Source organism: Clinocottus analis, unplaced genomic scaffold, assembly GCF_023055335.1.
Source record: "Clinocottus analis isolate CAN_PGR_092001 unplaced genomic scaffold, fCliAna1.0.p SCAF_2, whole genome shotgun sequence".
NCBI classification, from domain to species: Eukaryota; Metazoa; Chordata; class Actinopteri; order Perciformes; family Cottidae; genus Clinocottus; species Clinocottus analis.
The window spans coordinates 22,338,764-22,356,947 of NW_027175931.1; the positions used below are offsets into that span (position 1 = coordinate 22,338,764).

An 18,184-nucleotide genomic window follows, 5' to 3' on the forward strand; every position below is an offset into this window, starting at 1 on the left:
AAGAGGTTGAATTTACAAAGAGAAGAACAGGCAAGGAGAAGAATAAGTCTGCAAAGGCTGCCACGATCCATGTCTTCTCTATTTAATGGACTTATTAGATTTGTATTGTCAAAAAGGATTCCCCCTTATGAGGTGCAGGAATTTCTTTTCAGCTGCCATCAGACAAGGTAGTGGAGCGTGGCTGCCTTTCCTTGACAATAACTCCTATATTTGTCTTTTTCTTCACCCTTGTTGCCTTGTCCCGTCAACCCCCCACACTCACCCCCTCCTTCTTTTCTGTCTGTCATCCCCCACTCTCTCTCTCTCTCTCTCTCTCTCTTTTTGTCTTTTTCTATGTCCCTGTCTCCCACAGAGATTTGTGCAGCGGACTGTGGTGGCCATGGCATTTGTGTGTCGGGCACCTGCCGCTGTGACGACGGCTGGATGGGCACCGGGTGTGACCAGAGGGCGTGTCACCCTCGCTGCAACGAACACGGCACTTGCCGGGACGGCAAATGCGAATGCAGTCCAGGGTGGAACGGAGAACACTGCACTATCGGTAGGAGGGGAAGAGGTTTTGGTTTTGGTGGGGGACTCTGTGTGTGTTTGAGGGGGTGGGGGGGGCAACAAAGGCGCTGTCTGTCTTTCTGCGTGGGTATGAAGCAGTGGGAGTGAGGGGAAGGGTCCAGTTGGAGAAGAGGGGGAAAAGCATGCTTAATTGAATTTGTGCAACTCGGTAGAGCATGAACAGGTTTACTCAAGGATCTGAGGCTTGCTTCATGCATTTTAATGTGGGAATGTGCTAAGGTGTCCTTTCATTTTTACTCATCCTTTTCCTCATCTCTTTCTTTTATCCCTTTCCATTTGCTATTTTTTTCAAAATGCTGATATGTGGACCATTGTGAGCAAATCAACTACCACGTTGTGCTCTGAGTTTACACTAACAATTGTTCCTCAGTGATCACACTTGCAGAAGTTAGGTTTGTCAAAACCTCTACTGCATGTTAAGGCCTATCTTTAAAGCATTGGCTCACTTCAACCCAGGAAACGTTTTTTAACTAAGTTTTCTTTATGTTGCAGAGAAAAGTCATTTAGTGTTTTGTAGTGGATTTCATAATCCTTTAGTGGAGTATGCCAGCACTGGTTCAAGGGTTGATAATGTTGGCTCATTTCATTTTTTGATAAAATTCTTTACAGAGAGAATAGTAAAGAGGTAAAAAAAAAGGAGCCAACTGATCTTTGCCACATGTACTCTCACTTTCTATTGAAAATGTATTTTTCTGCTGTTTGTTATTTTGTACTTCCTGAAGAGGGTTCCTCATTTTGAGCATTCACTTCTCCTATAGAACTAGTGACTGCAGTATTGTGTTAATATTAGCAACAGACACAGCGAGTAAGCAGTAGTTCACCACTATTTGTAACCTCACTCATCTGTTTGAAATGCCCGCTGCCAGAAAGACGCACAGAGATATCGTTGAGTTAAGCTGATGGATGTTCTGAAGTTTGACAGATTCCCTGTTGAAGTGTAACTAGAGCTCAATAAGACGAGTGTTTTAATGTACTAAACTGCATGATATTTGATGTCAGGGCTGTCAAACCTCCTCTAAACCATCCAGAGGACATGTGATGTCTGCTTTGCAAGCCTGTGACTTTACCATTCGTCCCTTGTGTGCCATCCATTCTCTTATCTTCTCTTCTCTTCTCTTGGATATTTAGTTTTATATTTCATTTTTATTGCTTCGTTTTATTGTTGAAAAGTAAATGAATGTTTACACTCAAGTATTAAACTTAAGTACAATTTTGAGACATTGGTACTTTACTTGAGTGTGTCCAATTCATGTCTTTATTCATTGATTCTACTCCACTATATTAATGTTATAGTTAGTGCTTTTATATAACACAATATGTGGCAATCATATCAAATATAGTCCAATTCTTTAGGTTAAACTACACAGTTGCCAACTGACATGGTCGCTCAATCGTTATCCTTCTATGATCCAGCCGCTCAAGCATCAGAGAGGAAGTGAGAAGACAATAGCGATCTCTTTCTTCTCTGCCACAGCCTTTCATTGAATAGAAATGTCCTACTCCCACACATAAAAGTCACCAGGGAGATGGGACAAAAGTTGAGAAGGCCAGTCTCATAGGTGAAAGTATGATTCAAAATTAAAATAGAAAGATCATTTTTCTCTCACAGTATTCTCATGCATATCTCGGGGCAGAACTGCTTGAGTACAGAGCCTTGACTCAGTCTGTGAATGTTTTATACGCTGGGCTTACATTATTGATGGGCCTTTTATAAGTGCCACATTGAGATCCCAGCTACCTCAACAAGAATATTCCTCAGTGTCACCCATTAAGAAGCCAAAAAGCTCAATTTGAATCAATTTTCATTATTGAGAGCTCTGCATTGGCCCTAGAGCCCCATGCTGTGGAGCGCGGGCAGTCCGATTGACAATGCCCGAGCCCCCGGTGACCTCATCGCCTGAGGTGTTTTTTTTTTTCTCGAGATGAAACACTCCTTTTTGTTGAAACATCCTGGCCTCCTGTGCGATATTGCTTGAGCGATTTGAGGGCGGTAATATGTGCATCAATCACGTTGCTTTTGAAATACTCCCCTGAGATATCCTGCCGATCCTGGCAGCTGATAAATGGTGAAAGATTGAAATGTTCGTTCTGAAGATATCACTTATTTTTTGCTCTCTCTTACTCTTTCTTTAATTCTCTCACACTCCTGTGCTCGACAACCCCCCTGTCTTTTTTTCCCCTCTCCATCCCGCTGTTGTGTTGCTTGTAATGCATAGTTTTGCTTCTTGACTGCACATTCCCTTTTTTTATTTTTTATTTACCTTTTGTAATGTAAACTAACACCTTGCCTTGCTGTCTTGTCATGGAAGTGGCACTGTTCAAACCTCCCTTTATATGTCCTGTCTTTTATCTCCCAAGCTCACTATCTGGATAAGGTAGTGAAAGGTATGACATTCCTCCTTCCTTCTCTTTTGCCCTCCTGCCATCGTAACTCCAGCCAGCATTAACGAATCATGAACACACACACACACACACCATGCTCTTCCCCCCCGACATCGACATATGCAAACACTACGCACCTCCAAACAACTCATTCGAAAGATCCCCACCTCCCATCAACTTTTTTTTTGCCATATTGTCACGCGTGAATCTCCACTTAGCACTTTCACACACCTGGTGAGTTAAGTTCTCTCCGTGTGTTGGATATCCGGTTTGTGTGCGGCCTTGCATCCTCGCTGGAGGTTGAGAGGAGTGGGGGGGGGGGGGTTTGGTGTCGGGAATGGGGCTTTATAACCTGCGCCATGCATTATGGATGAGTGTGCAGCTGTGAGCAGGGCCTGATAGGTGCTGAGGCCGCATCCTCTCTAATTAAAAGAGTTCATGGTCTGGTTGGTGCAGGGCAAGCAGGGGGTGGAGGCTCTGCAGCAACCCTGCCTCTCTGCCTCCAGCACCCTCTCCCGCTCTCACTGTGTCCTTGGTAATGGACCACCTGGCACGAGAGCGGCTGCCAGAGGAGTCCTTTCGAACACTCGCAGCCTCACGTTTGGAGCTGTTTCAGGCGGGCTCGGGCACGGCTCTGCAGGGGGCTCCACTCTGAACGGGCTGCCAATTAAGTTGAGCTAGTGCCAGCAGAGAGCGGATCTTTATTTATCCTTGTGATGAACATTCGGAGCTTACTAATCATCCGTCTCCACTGGTCCAACCGGAGTTGTTTTGTCCATTCGCTCAATAAAAGGACGGCTAATGTCCAAACGTGTCTCGGAGGCAAGACAGCCTCTAATGGCATTAGCCTTCGACTGTGAGTCCCTTTTCTTCAGGGAAACGAGAAGAAAATTGAGACGGGATTATTTATTGTTCTTACCATTTTGAATGCTCCACAGTTGATCCCCATTGTTCGCAGTCTGCATCTCGGTTGCTCCTTTTATTTGTTTTTCTTTAAACGTGGAATAAAAGGAGCCCTTCAGCTCCCATGATTCTGCTCCGTAGTGTAAGTGTAAAGTATCAATGAGAGAGCACAACTTCAGATTGCCATATTCCACGAGTGAGCATGCCTAAAAGCTTCATTATGTTTCAATATTAAACTAAAAAATATTATATAGTGGCGTTCTATAATGGAAGAACAAAAAGGAATTACAGAAAGGTCACAGATATTATTTGGCAATACTTTGTTGTTCCCATAAAATTGAATTTAGTCCAGCTCTTCATTTCTTTTAAATCATCATTTATAAGGCATAGATGTGGATTGTTCATTGATCCATGGCCGTATTATGACTCATGTCGTTATGCTGTCCTTGCTATTTATTGCAACGTCCAAGATGCGAACCGAAGCATTCCTCAGCTAACCATGTGATCTACAACAGCCATCTATTCTACTGCTTCTGCCCTTTAGCTTTCTAAACACTTCTCCATATTTCCTTCTCATCACTGTTTCTTCCTACATCTGTTATTTCTCCCTTTTATACATTTCTCTCTCTCGCCACACTCGTCTCTCTTCCTTCCTTGCTCCCTCACGCTCCCACTCCTATTCTCCCTGTGTGATGTAAGAGCGCCGAGACAGCCGCCTCATCCTCTCTAGTTGATAAAATGGGTCAGCTTAGCATTCTCTCTATACCGAGGCAGCTCGCTAACAACACAAACTGTGACAGACGTGTGCGTTTCATATCTTGAAACGTTACCCTCTCCCTCAGAGAGGGGATCCGAATCAAAAGGTACCAGATAAAGGCCAACCAGCCCGAGAATGGGTGAGATAATCCTGTGATTTATGCCCTTGTGAGGACCCATCCAGAGAGAACCAGGGGAATGTTTCACCTGTCGGTCTGCACCAGTCTGCCGTTAGCTCCCCTGGGGTCACATGGCCGGGAACACAGTGCACGTAAAGTCCTCATCTGCTAAATATTACTGCGTGCAGCCTTATACGCCTGTATCTTCTGCTCCTCCTAATGACCGAACACACACTCTCTGAAGGCATAATGTTGTTGATTATTGATTCAAAAAAGAGAGCAAATCATATAATATACAGCTATGCTTCTTTTTTTCCCCCTTATTTTTTTCCAATAACTAATGCCGCTTGTTGCCGCTCAATCAGGAGTAGCAATGATATGATCATTATGATGGTCACATTCAAAAGTCACATAAAAACGGATCCAATTATGTGCAGGAATGCCAGCACATACACCACTGCTCTCATTATCCAGCTGTGGTAGTGCAGATATAGGAGACCAATCTATTGTAGTAATGAGTGAATATTGATTTAGAAGATCCTTCTTATCTGACTTTACTGCAAAGGGATATTAGAATCTTCACAAAAGGTGTATTGAATTAATCAACTTCAGCCAAGAGTCATTACAGTCAGCCGCACACATTTAAAAATCTTGACGTGACTTGCGTCAGAGAGATAAAAGGCAACACACCATCGTCATCAGCAGGCCCACATTGTTTTATCGTTGGTGTTTGTGGACAAACAATACACAGTATTTATCCGCCACCCTAAACCTTAACGTGCTGTATTTCATATTCTGTGCTCACCTCTGTCTTTTGTCACATTTTGTTCCACAGAGGGCTGTCCTGGGTTGTGCAATGGAAATGGTAGGTGCACTCTGGGTAACAATGGCTGGTACTGTGTGTGCCAGCTGGGCTGGAGGGGCACTGGCTGTGACACCTCTATGGAAACGGCCTGCAGTGATGTCAAGGACAACGATGGAGGTACAATTCCAAACAACACACACACACACACACACACACCAATGTCTTCTGACACCGGCCAAGCTTCCACAGGGACTCTTAACTAGACACGATTTGACTACAGAATGAGCCCCCTTTGTGCTTGAGAATACCTGCGTTCTGCTTTCCAGGCTCAGTTGTTCTCTTATGCAGGTGAGGATGAGGAATAGCTTCCGGGCCTGGACAACAGGCTTTTATTAAAAAACAGCATTGCTGCCTTGAGGCCTCTGAGCATGGGCTGGCCTCATGAGGAAGCCCCCGCTCTGCCCGCTAACTAGCCCCGAGCAGAGCCAGGCACACACACAGAGCCAGCCAGGGGGCTGCACCACTCTCGAGGCCAATTGGAAGACGTGACTTCCTTTCTTCCAGACCTCATTCTGGGCTTGAGCTACGCGATAGCATCCCTTATTTATGCAGGGGCTGTTTGTCCGCTTCCCCCCAACCCCTATAACTTTGCAAGGACTACAGGGCTCTGACTGGCAAAGAAGGGGTGCTGCTGGGGATTTGACTGACTCCTGACAGCAGGGTTTATTTTTATCACCCATCTGGCCAGATAGGCCCCTGAAAGCAAAGGGTAGCGAGTCCAATGACCCACTTTAGGAGAGAAAAGTGCATTGCACAGCAGCTCTTTCTGAGCAGTTTTATTTCATCCAAATTACAGACAGAGATCCAAAGCAATTGTGGCTGTGTTCAAATGTTCTCCAGGATGTTCCCAGTGGCTCATATATATATATATATATATATATATATATATATATATATATATATATATATATATATATATATATATATATATATATATATATATATATATATATATATATATATTTCTTTTGCCAAGTGCGTGTCCAGGCAGTTGTGTTTAATCAAAGTGTGTGTGTGTGTGTGTGTGTGTGTGTGTGTGTGTGTGTGTGTGTGTGTGTGTGTCTTGTTTGACCTTGTCAGATGGCCTGGTGGACTGCATGGATCCAGACTGCTGTCTGCAGTCAACCTGTCACACCACCTCTCTGTGCGTCGGCTCCCCGGACCCCCTGGACATCATCCAGGAGACACAGATGTCCTCTGCACAGAGCAACCTGCAGACTTTCTTTGACCGCGTGTACTTCCTGGTGGGCAGAGACAGCACCCACATCATCCCCGGAGCCAACCCCTTCGACGGAAAGTAAGTGATTTGCGCATTACTCTCAGCAGACACCACGCGGTGCAGCTTTCTGTGACCCGGCTAAGAGAGTCCAAATCAAATTGAATTTGTTGCATTGTCATTCATTTCTCATGCATCAATCTCTTGTGCGCTCATACTCATTCAGTTGAGTCAGTTAAATTAGTCATTGGTGGATTTAAAGCTGCTATGAAGCACTTTTGTCTCCCCCTTCTGGCAAAGAGAGTCATGACACAAACACTATCGACGCTGCCTGCAGGTGAGTTTCTCCTCATCGATCACTTTTGTTTTTGACTTTTAATTCCTCCTCGTTTTTATCTGGAGCATCCACTCCAGGAACTTTTCTTGGATGCTCCTTAGGACCCTCCACCTTAATTGCTTCCATATTACTTAGTCTTTAGTCTTTCCGGACCGCCAAATTTTGATTTGTGATTTTGGGCTATACAAAAAATAAACTGAATCTCAATTTATAGCAGTGGGCAGGAATGTTTTCCTGTAGCGGTCCTTGTGACAGCGGGGCTGGATGAATGTGTTGGAGAAAGTGCTCCGCTGTCCCTGCAATAGGTGGAGAGGGTGGTCCGGGTTATCCAATATGGACAATATTTATTTTTTTACCCAAACCAAAATATCTGTGCAAAGCAGAGCTCTAGGTACTATATGCTGCGGAGGCTGAAATGGGCAGGGACCGGATGCGTGCATAACTAGAAGGATGATGAACGGATGATGATGGACAAACAGAATGTGGCAAAAAGCAGGGATCATTCCAATGCATGGAAGGCATCTCATATTCATGTATTGTGATTACTTTTACTGTAATCCATCTGATGCCCACTCCCAAAGGCAGAGCCCGCGACACCGCAGCCATGGAATCTGAGGCGCATTCATATCAGGCAGGATGGCTGTCAAAGTCCCATAAGAATCCCCTGCCTCTCTTTTCCTTTGTCTCTGTATCTTTTCATCTTTAATCGCTTGTGAGGCTGTGTCACCTTATTTGCATCCCACTTGCTTATGGATCTCTCTCATCCTGGTGCATTATACTTCTGTGAAACAAACACCCAACAGTCAAAACAAAATAAATTGAGAATAAAATATGTTGTGAATATTTTCAAATTTTGTCCCCAGTGATAAAATATTATAAAATGGTGTCAAAAACAACAGACGAATCAAACAAACTTCAAAGCGTGGAGTTGTTATTTGAGGTTTTTTTTTGCTTCTTTTCAAAGTGATGGCAGAAGGTTGTAGTTTCAGACATTACTATTTTTAGTCCAGCAGAGCTGTTACTTTGGTGTTGAAGGAAAAAAAACAATTTCAAAAGTGTTTCTGCTCAAGCAGGATCATTTCCATTAGTATAATTTGCAACACGACATGTTCTAGCATCGGGTGCTCGTTGAAATTTTGGAATAATATGCTGTTCGCCTCTCTAATTCTGTACAAAAAAACATGTTTATATCTCTACACTGTCAGTATTCAGCACATGAATCTTTCATTTCTTAAGGCCTTGTCACACAGGTTGCGTTTCCTTTGTGTGATAAATTCACACATAATTATACATAAATGTTTTACTGTTATTTTGTCATGAGTCCTTTCACACAGAACGTTTAATTTCCGAATAGATTTTTTTTCCTGGAAAAAGAGGTGAATTCATCTTTAATATCTGTAATAAATACTTCAGCCAATCACATTGTGCTGGACGGGTTGAATCGCGGCTATTTTTGTTAGGATTATAAAACACCAACATGGAGGCTCCTTTGTCCAAATTACTTATTTCAACCTTGACAAACGCAGCGCATAGTAGATCCACTCCTTCTGTTCTTACCTTTCACAATAAAAGCCAGAGACATTTCCGACATTCATTCATAACATCAACCATCATCAAACTCCAACTCTGCTTGTTTTTTAAGCAATTGAGCAAAAGTGTCGGCCGAATACTTGAGAAAAGCCCATAAGACACACTTTATGACATTATTCCTCATTGACGTTTTCTGTGGCCTTTTGGAGAACCACTCAACATTTCGCTGTTCTCCACTGGACAGAGGAAGAGGGGTTGAGTAATACTCCTGTCTCTCTCTCTCAGCAGACGATGCAGCCCATAAATAAGTAAAATCAAGAATCCAGAGATGAGCTGCAAGATTGGAGGCCTTAGCTCACCTAAAAATATCAGTGATAATCTATTATTCATGCCTGGTATTCATTCCCCACCCACTGACAGATATGAGCGGTTGTGACAGGGGCTCGGGGCCTCTGATGAGCCTTACAGGCACAGTCTTAGCATCATCCCGATACGCCTGCCCTGGTCACCTGATCATCTCTTCATTGATCCATTAACCGCTTCCTCATGCTAGTAGACATGTCAGAGTGCTATTTATGATGTTTCCCACCACGAAAAAGCTGCAAAGGTGCCACTGAATAAAGCATCTGCCACTGCGTAAAAGGGTCTTGACTCTCCACCATGACACACAATACAAGAGAGTGGATACTGACTCGAATAGTAAACAAGGTCTTTGACCATGGAACAATTTAAGCAAAGATTGATAGCTGGTTTATAATAGCAAGGCAGAAGTCATTTGTTTCTTTTACTGGCTTGCGTTTTATTCATTTTATGTATAACTCTTTTATTAGCATTAGGCCTTTAGTGTCAGAAAATCTCTTGTTTGTTTTTCTCCCCCGTGTGCTCTATCTCTTTTAGCAGCATCATATATTTGGAGAGCAAAAAAATGTATATTGACGTCTCCTCATTGTCCGCTCTTCAGTATTCTGGGTAACACGGGCAGGGAAAGAGAGGGCATATATTTGCATCAGGGTTTACCCTATAATCAAGTAATTTGCATAGGTAATTATGTTTTTGTTGCCATTTATTTGCTGTGCCGGCGTGCATTTATTTCTTTTGTCTAAAATACCACTGAGCCGTGTAGTTTCCTCACAATTACACGATTACAAAAAGCGGTGATTTTCCAATTCTGTGGCAACTTTATACCGTGCGACTGCTGTGTGTCTTTGACACTTATTATCTTTGACATTTTTTTCCCTCACCAAAGGTTGTTCAGTTTGCTTAAAAGTATTTTGTTTTGTACACACCAACCTGAGCTGAAACCGGCAATTTGTGGTAAATTGATAGAACAAAATTGTTAGCTGAAAGTATCATTCGTGTCATCCCAAAAGAAAACATATCGAACAGCAAACTCAAAATAACAGGAATGTTTTCCTGTGAGACATCGGTCGGCGAATTAGTTCAGGACGTCTTGTTTGAACGGTGCGAGCTCCTCGTGTCAAAAAGGTAGTCAGGCAGTTTCAGAGTGATGCGTCAACATAACTTCCACGACATCAATGGCAAGAGCTGACGAGACTAAGTGTTGTTATCCATAATACTTCTGCTTTAAAAAAAAGAAGAAAAAAAACACATAAACTAGAGATGATTTCTTGCCGCGTTCATTTTTCACAACATGTCCTCGTGTCGCCCTCTGCGGATGATGTATGACTAACTGGAGGTTGGAGATATTGCGAAGGTCCCTTTTGACTTTGTGAATCCTTTTGGACGAGAGAAATCTCGTACGGAGGGGAAGTTTCTGCGGCAAATGCTTCACGCTTCCTTTGCTGCTCTTTCCCTTCTATTTGATGTCAATATTTAAATCATTTGTCTTGACAGCAAAGAATCATCTCCCCATGTGGCTCACAGAGGCAGGAAGGAGATAGTTCTACTTTCCCAGCTCTGTCTGAAGGAAATGTGGATGATTGCCTCTTCAAACAAGACTCTAAAATAAACTGTTGGCATGAATGATTAATCGTAGACGGCTCGGCCCGCGCCGCGCTAACTTTAGTAGTAATTGTATGTAAATAGAATTACAGATAGATCTTTGGGTACGAGCCCAAGGACTCAGAACAGTAGCTCCTTGCTTGTTTACAGTGCAGTGGTGGGCAGCCAAGGTCTTCTGAAGGAGACATGGCCTAATTAACATAAAACTGGGTTTCTGGGGACCAGGAATGTGTGGGGTGAATGATCTTGCCTCTGGTAAGGACATGTTGAGGGCAGCTACTAACACACTAGTGTTAATTGTTTCCAGTACGTGGCAGTGTTTAAGACCCAAATGTATTAAAAATAGCCGTGGTCTAATGAAGAAGTGGCAATAAGGCATTTGTTAGGGGACCAATCTTTTTGCGAACGACCACAGAAACGATGGCTGACCATGAGCTGGGGCTTGCTAATGACATGGGCAAGATGGGGGGGGGGGGACGTGAAACAGCAAGGTCTCAACTCATCAGTTCAGTAAGATTAGGAGGTGAATTTGGATGACTTCCCACTATTGATCGGTGGGGACTGATGATCAGATCTAATTTATGCAGCTACTGGAGACCTGGTGTCAGTCTGGAAATCTGTCAAGGTCTTGATAACCAGCCAAGCAAGTCTCGCAATCTGCAGTCCTATTAGTTTCCTCTCTTGCATTCTGCAATAAAAAAGATAAATCCTCAGTTTTTTTGTTTTTTAATTAGAGCAAAAGCAAAGCAAAGCCTCCTTATCTCATTAATCTAGAGACATCCTAGGAGGCAATAGGTTGTTCTTTCTATTTTGGCTATTTGTTTTTTATTGTGTACAGTATTTCTTTCTGGAAACATAAATTCTTACTGTATGGGTTTTTTTGGGGGTGAATATCTTCAAAGTATTCCATGTTTGTAACTGCTTTGACCTTTTCCTCTCCCATGCAGCCATGCTTGTGTTATTCGTGGACAAGTAGTAACCTCGGATGGCACACCGCTAGTTGGCGTCAACATAAGTTTCATCAACAACCCGTCCTATGGTTACACAATCACCCGGCAGGATGGAAGGTAAGAGCTCTCGTCCCAATTGACACACACGCACCAAACTACGGGGCGCCATGCAAATGCCACCAACCGCTGCCTAAATATTCTGTACAGAGATGTGAAAACGAAATGTATATAATTGTCAAATAACGTGGTTAAGTTGGGCTGAATTCTAATGATGGAGGCGGAGGAGAAAAAAACAAAAACACAGTTGCCACAGCAAACTGTTCCGCTATTGATCTGCTTTGTGCTTTCATTTGGTCCAATTTTGGAGTTCTCGGCTCAATTCCCAGAGAAATCAAACAAAGCCCTTCTGGTACACTCATAAGTTATGCTTCAGTAGCAGCAGGAAGGAGGAAGAATAAAATATGCCAATACAAAGCAGCTCGCTGGGGCCATGAAACATGGTGCAGATGGACATTACTTTTTTGACAATGGAAGATTTACAGAATTAAGTGAGACATTTAAGTTTTGTCTCACTCAATCAGACTTGCAATTAATGTGCTTTGCATCTGTCTCTGCCCTTGTTGCAGCTACATTTGTTGTAATGCTTTTGTCATGGGTGACAAAATAAATCTAACTTTAATTAGTTGTGTGGTTGTTTTAAATCTATGTCTAGATAGGAATGCAAACAAATGATTGTTACTGCTATCTTCCTCTGACAAATCCACATATTTTCTGTTTCTGCAAGACAGAAGGAAACCTTATCAGTAAGCTCATTGTGCAGCTTCTTGATGTATCATTATCATGAAAGTGCAAAAAGACTGAGCGACTCGGTGCCGGCTGCTTTGGCACCAGTAGAGTTACTAGCTCCATGTGTTTCTTCTCTTACTTTCTTGTATTGAAAGAAAACTTTGGGTAACATTGTCTCTAGAATGTTGTGTTCTGCTCTCAACATTTTTTTATTTGCATCAGATTGCACACTCTCGCAGCCTCCAATCCCTCGGTATCTCTCATAGTAGTCAGTGCTCGTAAGGTCTAGTGGCAAACCAAGCCTCTCTATCACAGCACAGCATGAATTGGTGTTTGCTCTCCGAGCCCCACTTCCTCCTGACACAGTTATCAGTCACCGGCACTCTAAAGGCCCACATCTTTGCCGCAGGTTTGATCTGGATCATTCTTGCATCCCCTCATTTCTTCCGTCTTCTTGTCACTCCTCTTTTTTATTCCCAGTTTTACAAAAATCTCCAATCTCCACCTCATCATCCTAACCTTCCTCACTCATTTCATCTGCTCCACCTCACCTTGCGCTACTCGGCCTCTAATCCCTCCCCGCCCTTAAGCCTTTCCTCTCTGGGCAACACTCTTTCACTTATGGCCTGTACTTTCCTTGAGCCCAGGTCTCATGTCCTTTCCACTACACTGGTTATCCTCATCTCTATCCCTTTTCCCATTTATGCATGTCCCATTTTTCTTATGCATCGCTCCATTTTTCCTTTGCACTGCTCTATACTCCTCTCTCCCAGCATACGTGTAAACACTACTCCATCTCCCGGGTTCCCCTGTAAACATGCCCAGTCTCCTGCAACTCCCCTGCAATCACTGTAAACTGGCTCAGTGCAGCGTGAAATCAGAAATGCACCTGTTCAGCCATTTAGAAATGGGAAAGCTGTCTCAACTCATTTTTATGATGTGTTCTTTATTGTCCAAGGGCTTAGGTTTTAAATTACCTTTTCCACTATCTTGAAAAGTTTTCTGGCCTAAACAAAAGAGGTTAGTTTAGTTTCTGTACAGCTGTGTAGCCATTTTCTGACTGGCTGAGCATTGAGACCTTTTATGCTTTTCTCCAATAATGAGCAGAATGCTGACAAGGACTCCAGCTAATTACATTATTACGTGCTTCAGATGACCTCTATAGGAGCCACCATAAAGATATGGGAAATCCAGTGTGCATTTTATAACTTGTATACTACTTGTGTTTGGAAAAGATCCATCAGAATGTCCCAAGATGAAACTGTATAATGGTCACATCTCAAACGTACTTATTAACGTACTTATAATTATATATAAGAAGCATTATATTTACTGTTATTTCAATTTTTTTGAAATGTTTTTGGTGGTTGATTTGTTTTCTTCTTCTGTAAACACACGTCAGCCATGTCAAAGTGGACTATGGTACTATGTTTTTATATGGTATTAACCATGATTATAATCAAATTATAACTGGTGGGGAACTGAAGCTTGTGTACTTGCTCTCACTTCAGATCTACATAAAGGGACCTCACTTATCACCTAAGCAACTACACTATACAGTTCTTATTCTCTATTATTAAATGTGTGTGTGTGCCCTTGATTTACTAATTTCCCAATTATCATGCTCTCAAGTAGAAATCATCCACTTTATTATAAGTATACATTATTACTTATAATTTGTATGAGGCATGCTAAGTTCTTTGGCAGGGTTAACTCTTTGAGGCTGATGCATTCCCTGAGGCCTTAAGCAACCAAGGCTGCTGTAGGTAGTTTAATATGTTTTGTCACATGGCTTAAGGCTGTTGTCATGATTGATAACAGCCAGGCGAATCCCTGCATCGATTGGCTGCGCTGCCCATGGGTATCTGTCCAGAAGTGTTTAGAGAGCTCGTAGCCTTAGCCCTGCCAGGCGTCACGCAGACTGTACGGCGGCTGACGGATCGCGGCACCACAAGGGTACGACTATCAGCCCCCATCGGCTCTGCAGCCTCGGCACCACTGGACAAGCTCACACCCAGCCAAGGGCAAAATACCAAGAGCGGGAACAAACTTTTGTTTATCTCCACTGCCAATCAAATGTTTAGCCTTTAAGGGAAGTTAAACTGAGCAGATTATTCACAGCGGTTTAAACCAAGAGGGACGTTTCCTCGTATCGAGAGGCCACTGTTTGGACCTGTAATTTGAATAAAGATGCTTCCCCATGGGCCTGTTGTTGACCGGGTACTAATTATCTCTTAGAGAGAAGTGACAAGAACTGCAGAAACCCAGTGCAGGTGCAGGCACGCTGCTGTCACCATGCACCAGTCAGACTTGATTAAATCGGAGTGCAGCAGTTTACTGAGACCTGCTCAGGTCAGACCAGAGGCATGGGCCCTTAAATGCAACAGCAGATGGAATTGCATTGCAGGGCTTTTAGTTTGACGTTCGAGTGGACAGCCTTCATCTTAGGGATCGATAGAGTAGTGGCGGATGCCACCATCCTGCAGCACATATTCTCTCTCTCTCTCTTTCTCTCTCTCTCTCTCTCTCTCTCTCTCTCTCTCTCGCTCTCTCTCTCCTCACACACACACACACATATAAATAAATATAAGTGCAGGAGCAGTGCATCACACACGCTATCGGTGAAAGAGTCATGCCTGAATTTACAGCAGGCATCTACTGTTTTTCATCCATCAAATAAATTCTCCAGCTTAAGACAGTAATTAAGATATGTGCTTTGAATGTTGTGATTAATCATCCTTTTGTATTTTCAGCCTGTGTGTGCCTGAAAGATAATGCTAAATGGGGAAACGCCATTCTTTCTTCACAGCCTTCATTCTATAAAATGTGGAATGTATTACCATTTGATCTGTTATAACAACACTTAATTAGAAAATAGTCATTATATTCACAGTAAATTGTTGCATGGTTTAATCCTCAACACACAACAGATTACATGCATTGCTAATGGAGATTTTCACACTATTTCATTTGAAAAATAACAACTGACATTGTGCGCCTCTGTGTTCCAGCTTTGACTTGGTGACCAACGGGGGCATCGCCATAGCCCTGCACTTTGAGCGCTCCCCGTTCATCACCCAGGAGCACACTCTCTGGTTGCCATGGGGACGCTTCTTTGTCATGGATACCATCGTGATGAGGCACGAGGAGAACGACATCCCCAGCTGCGACCTCAGCAGCTTCCACCGGCCCGGGCCCGTTGTGTCCCCGGCGCCGCTCACCGCCTTCGCCGGCTCGTGCTCTGAACGGCGCACCGTCGTACCCGAAATCCAGGTGACCACTCCCCGCTCCTTGTCACTGTGGCGCAGGTTGTGATCTACATGGGACTCTCCTCCCGAATGAATCATGCCCCACATCTGGAGGCGGCCCTGAAGACTGTTCATCAAGCACAAATGTAATAGTAACTCTGGCCCGTGGCAGTGCGGTGATTTTATCTCTCTGGTGTAATTGGTCCGGGGAACTCTGGCGATTTACAACGTGCATTGTACTGCCTCGCCGCAGAGCGATGATGATTACCTCGCGCACAGAAAACAGCCCGGACATTTTTAATTTCTCCTGGGTTGTGGACTCCTCGATGAACCATACAAGCGCCACTGGAAATAACTTGCTTTTGCAGTATATCTCATGACTAAATATATTTTGCTTTCTGTCTACACATGTGTGTGTGTCTTTGTTGTGCGAGCGCACACTCGCATGAGCTTGTATGCGCAGGTGAATGTGTGGCCACTGTAAGTCGAGCAGGCATCTCTGTGCCCTTCTCTAATTACTTTGTCTCAGACTTTGCTTCGTTAGATTTATGGCATGTGAGTGAATTCAGCATGCAGTCCTCTCTATTTATAGCAGCCTTCTCTTTGCTGTTCCTTGAGCTGGGACATCGTCCAATTTACACTTGTCCATTTGTCAACGAACGCACCATAAGTGGCAGGTCCTCCAACTGACTAGCACTTTGGATAGCTATTTTAATTGTTACTGTACATCTTGTACTGTGAAAACCGACGACAAGAGGTCACTTAATTAGAGCAGAGAGGAGTCGGTCACCCAAACCAGTGCTGTCGACCTCTGATCCGAAATATAAATACTGTATAAGATAATTGCGGGCTGACCTACTGTTGTATCATCAAGAGGTTACAGGTCTGACCTTCGTGGGAAATCCCCAAAGCCACAGCATTGTCTCCTGCTAAACCAACTTTTATTACTCTATATATTATCGGACGGTGCCAACTCTAAACCCAAGGGCACTCGTGTGATGCCGTTGTCGTATGGATTGCAGGGAAGACTATTGTCCTAATGAAGGACTTGCTAATATTAATTCAATTATGAAAATACTCCCTGAAGTACATAATGAAGAAATCCGTCATTAGATTCCCTGTAATGCATGGAAATAATTGTCCTCTAATTGCTGTCTTTAATCTTCCCTTGGTTCAATATATTTGGTTCGGGGCGACTATGAAAAATATGTAACAAATGGTGTAGTGGCCACTGACCGAAGGAATGACAAATTAATAATCTGTGTGAAATAAAGGACATGCAGAGGCATGTTATTAATCCTACCTTAAACACTGAGGCAAATAGATTTCTAAGCACTTCAGAATTTGCAATTCCTGCCAGCTAGCTTAGGGATTTATGTCAGTCTTTCTGTCATTAATACGCTTTCTTTTTTGTCCGTAGTCTCTGCAGGAGGAAGTGCCCATACCAGGGACAGATATGAAGCTTGGCTATTTAAGCAGCAGGACTCCAGGTTACAAGTCAATTCTGAGGGTGACCCTCACCCACTCCACAATCCCTTTCAACTTGATGAAGGTTCACCTCATGGTGGCTGTGGAAGGCCGGCTGTTCAGGAAGTGGTTTCCTGCAGCCCCGAACCTCTTGTATGACTTTGTGTGGGACAAGGCTGATGTCTACAGCCAGAAGGTGTACGGCTTGTCTGAAGCATTTGGTAGGTGATCAAGTGATTATTGCACATAATGTGGTCGTTTTTCATCTTGAACACGTGTTTCACTAATGCCAGTTTCATCTTTCCGCAGTATCTGTTGGTTTTGAGTATGAGTCCTGTCCGGACTTCATTCTATGGGAGAAGAGGACAGCTGTTCTTCAGGGCCACGAAACCACCGCCTCCAAACTGGGAGGATGGACTATCGACAAGCACCATGCTTTAAATATCCAGAGTGGTGAGTCAACTACTAATCTCTTTTCGAAATGCCTATTCGCAGCCACTCGTCATTAAACCACCTACTCAAGAAAGGATTTCATGCTAAAAGAAATCTTGATTTCAACTAGTTATTCCAGCGTTGAGCTTTCAAAGCACTGTGAGGTAAATACATTTGTGTGGCAGAGCAGTTTTCTAAAAATGTGTGTTAGCGATTAAGAAGAAGATAGCATAATGCAGATATGTACATTAATATCAGGCATTATTTGATTTACATTGGAAACAAGCATCATATTTAACTAGAAGTTTCTGTTTTGTTTTATAAAAATAAATCTCTTTAGGACTCAATAATAGACTTCGTTATTTGCGAAGATGAAAACATTTTGGAGTGTCAGTCTTCAGTTCGCCGCTCCTTATCGCATTTTACACATCGCATTCTGCTTGTGCCCAAGACTGCAGATAAGTACCACCATGTCCACCGAGTGCCTCAGATGATGCTTTTAGTGTAACATTGAATTGTCCTCCCTGTCTGTGGCTTTTTGAGGCTTTTTCAATTCAGCAGTCATGCATCCTCAGATAGATCTGACTTTTTTATTACTTCTGTCCATTTTTAGGTGAGGGGGGTCAATTTTCCCATTGCCAGTAAAATAGTACAGAGAGGCAGA

The 18,184-nt window shown here is 43.2% G+C and overlaps 1 protein-coding gene across 7 annotated transcripts in view; it reads left to right on the forward strand.

The window, feature by feature from the left end:
• The window catches only part of tenm4 (teneurin transmembrane protein 4), a 147,404-nt gene that overhangs the window by 93,236 nt on the left and 35,984 nt on the right, over positions 1-18,184 (forward strand). For 5 of the 7 annotated variants that reach the window (XM_068584297.1, XM_068584304.1, XM_068584302.1 and 2 more), the window contains 8 exons: positions 353-538; positions 2,926-2,952; positions 5,563-5,709; positions 6,673-6,889; positions 11,585-11,704; positions 15,385-15,646; positions 17,042-17,309; positions 17,398-17,541. In XM_068584297.1, the coding sequence (XP_068440398.1) occupies positions 353-538; positions 2,926-2,952; positions 5,563-5,709; positions 6,673-6,889; positions 11,585-11,704; positions 15,385-15,646; positions 17,042-17,309; positions 17,398-17,541 (1,371 nt within the window). The remainder of the gene's footprint in view (positions 1-352; positions 539-2,925; positions 2,953-5,562; positions 5,710-6,672; positions 6,890-11,584; positions 11,705-15,384; positions 15,647-17,041; positions 17,310-17,397; positions 17,542-18,184) is intronic. The other 2 variants (XM_068584301.1, XM_068584305.1) reach the window with 1 other exon arrangement.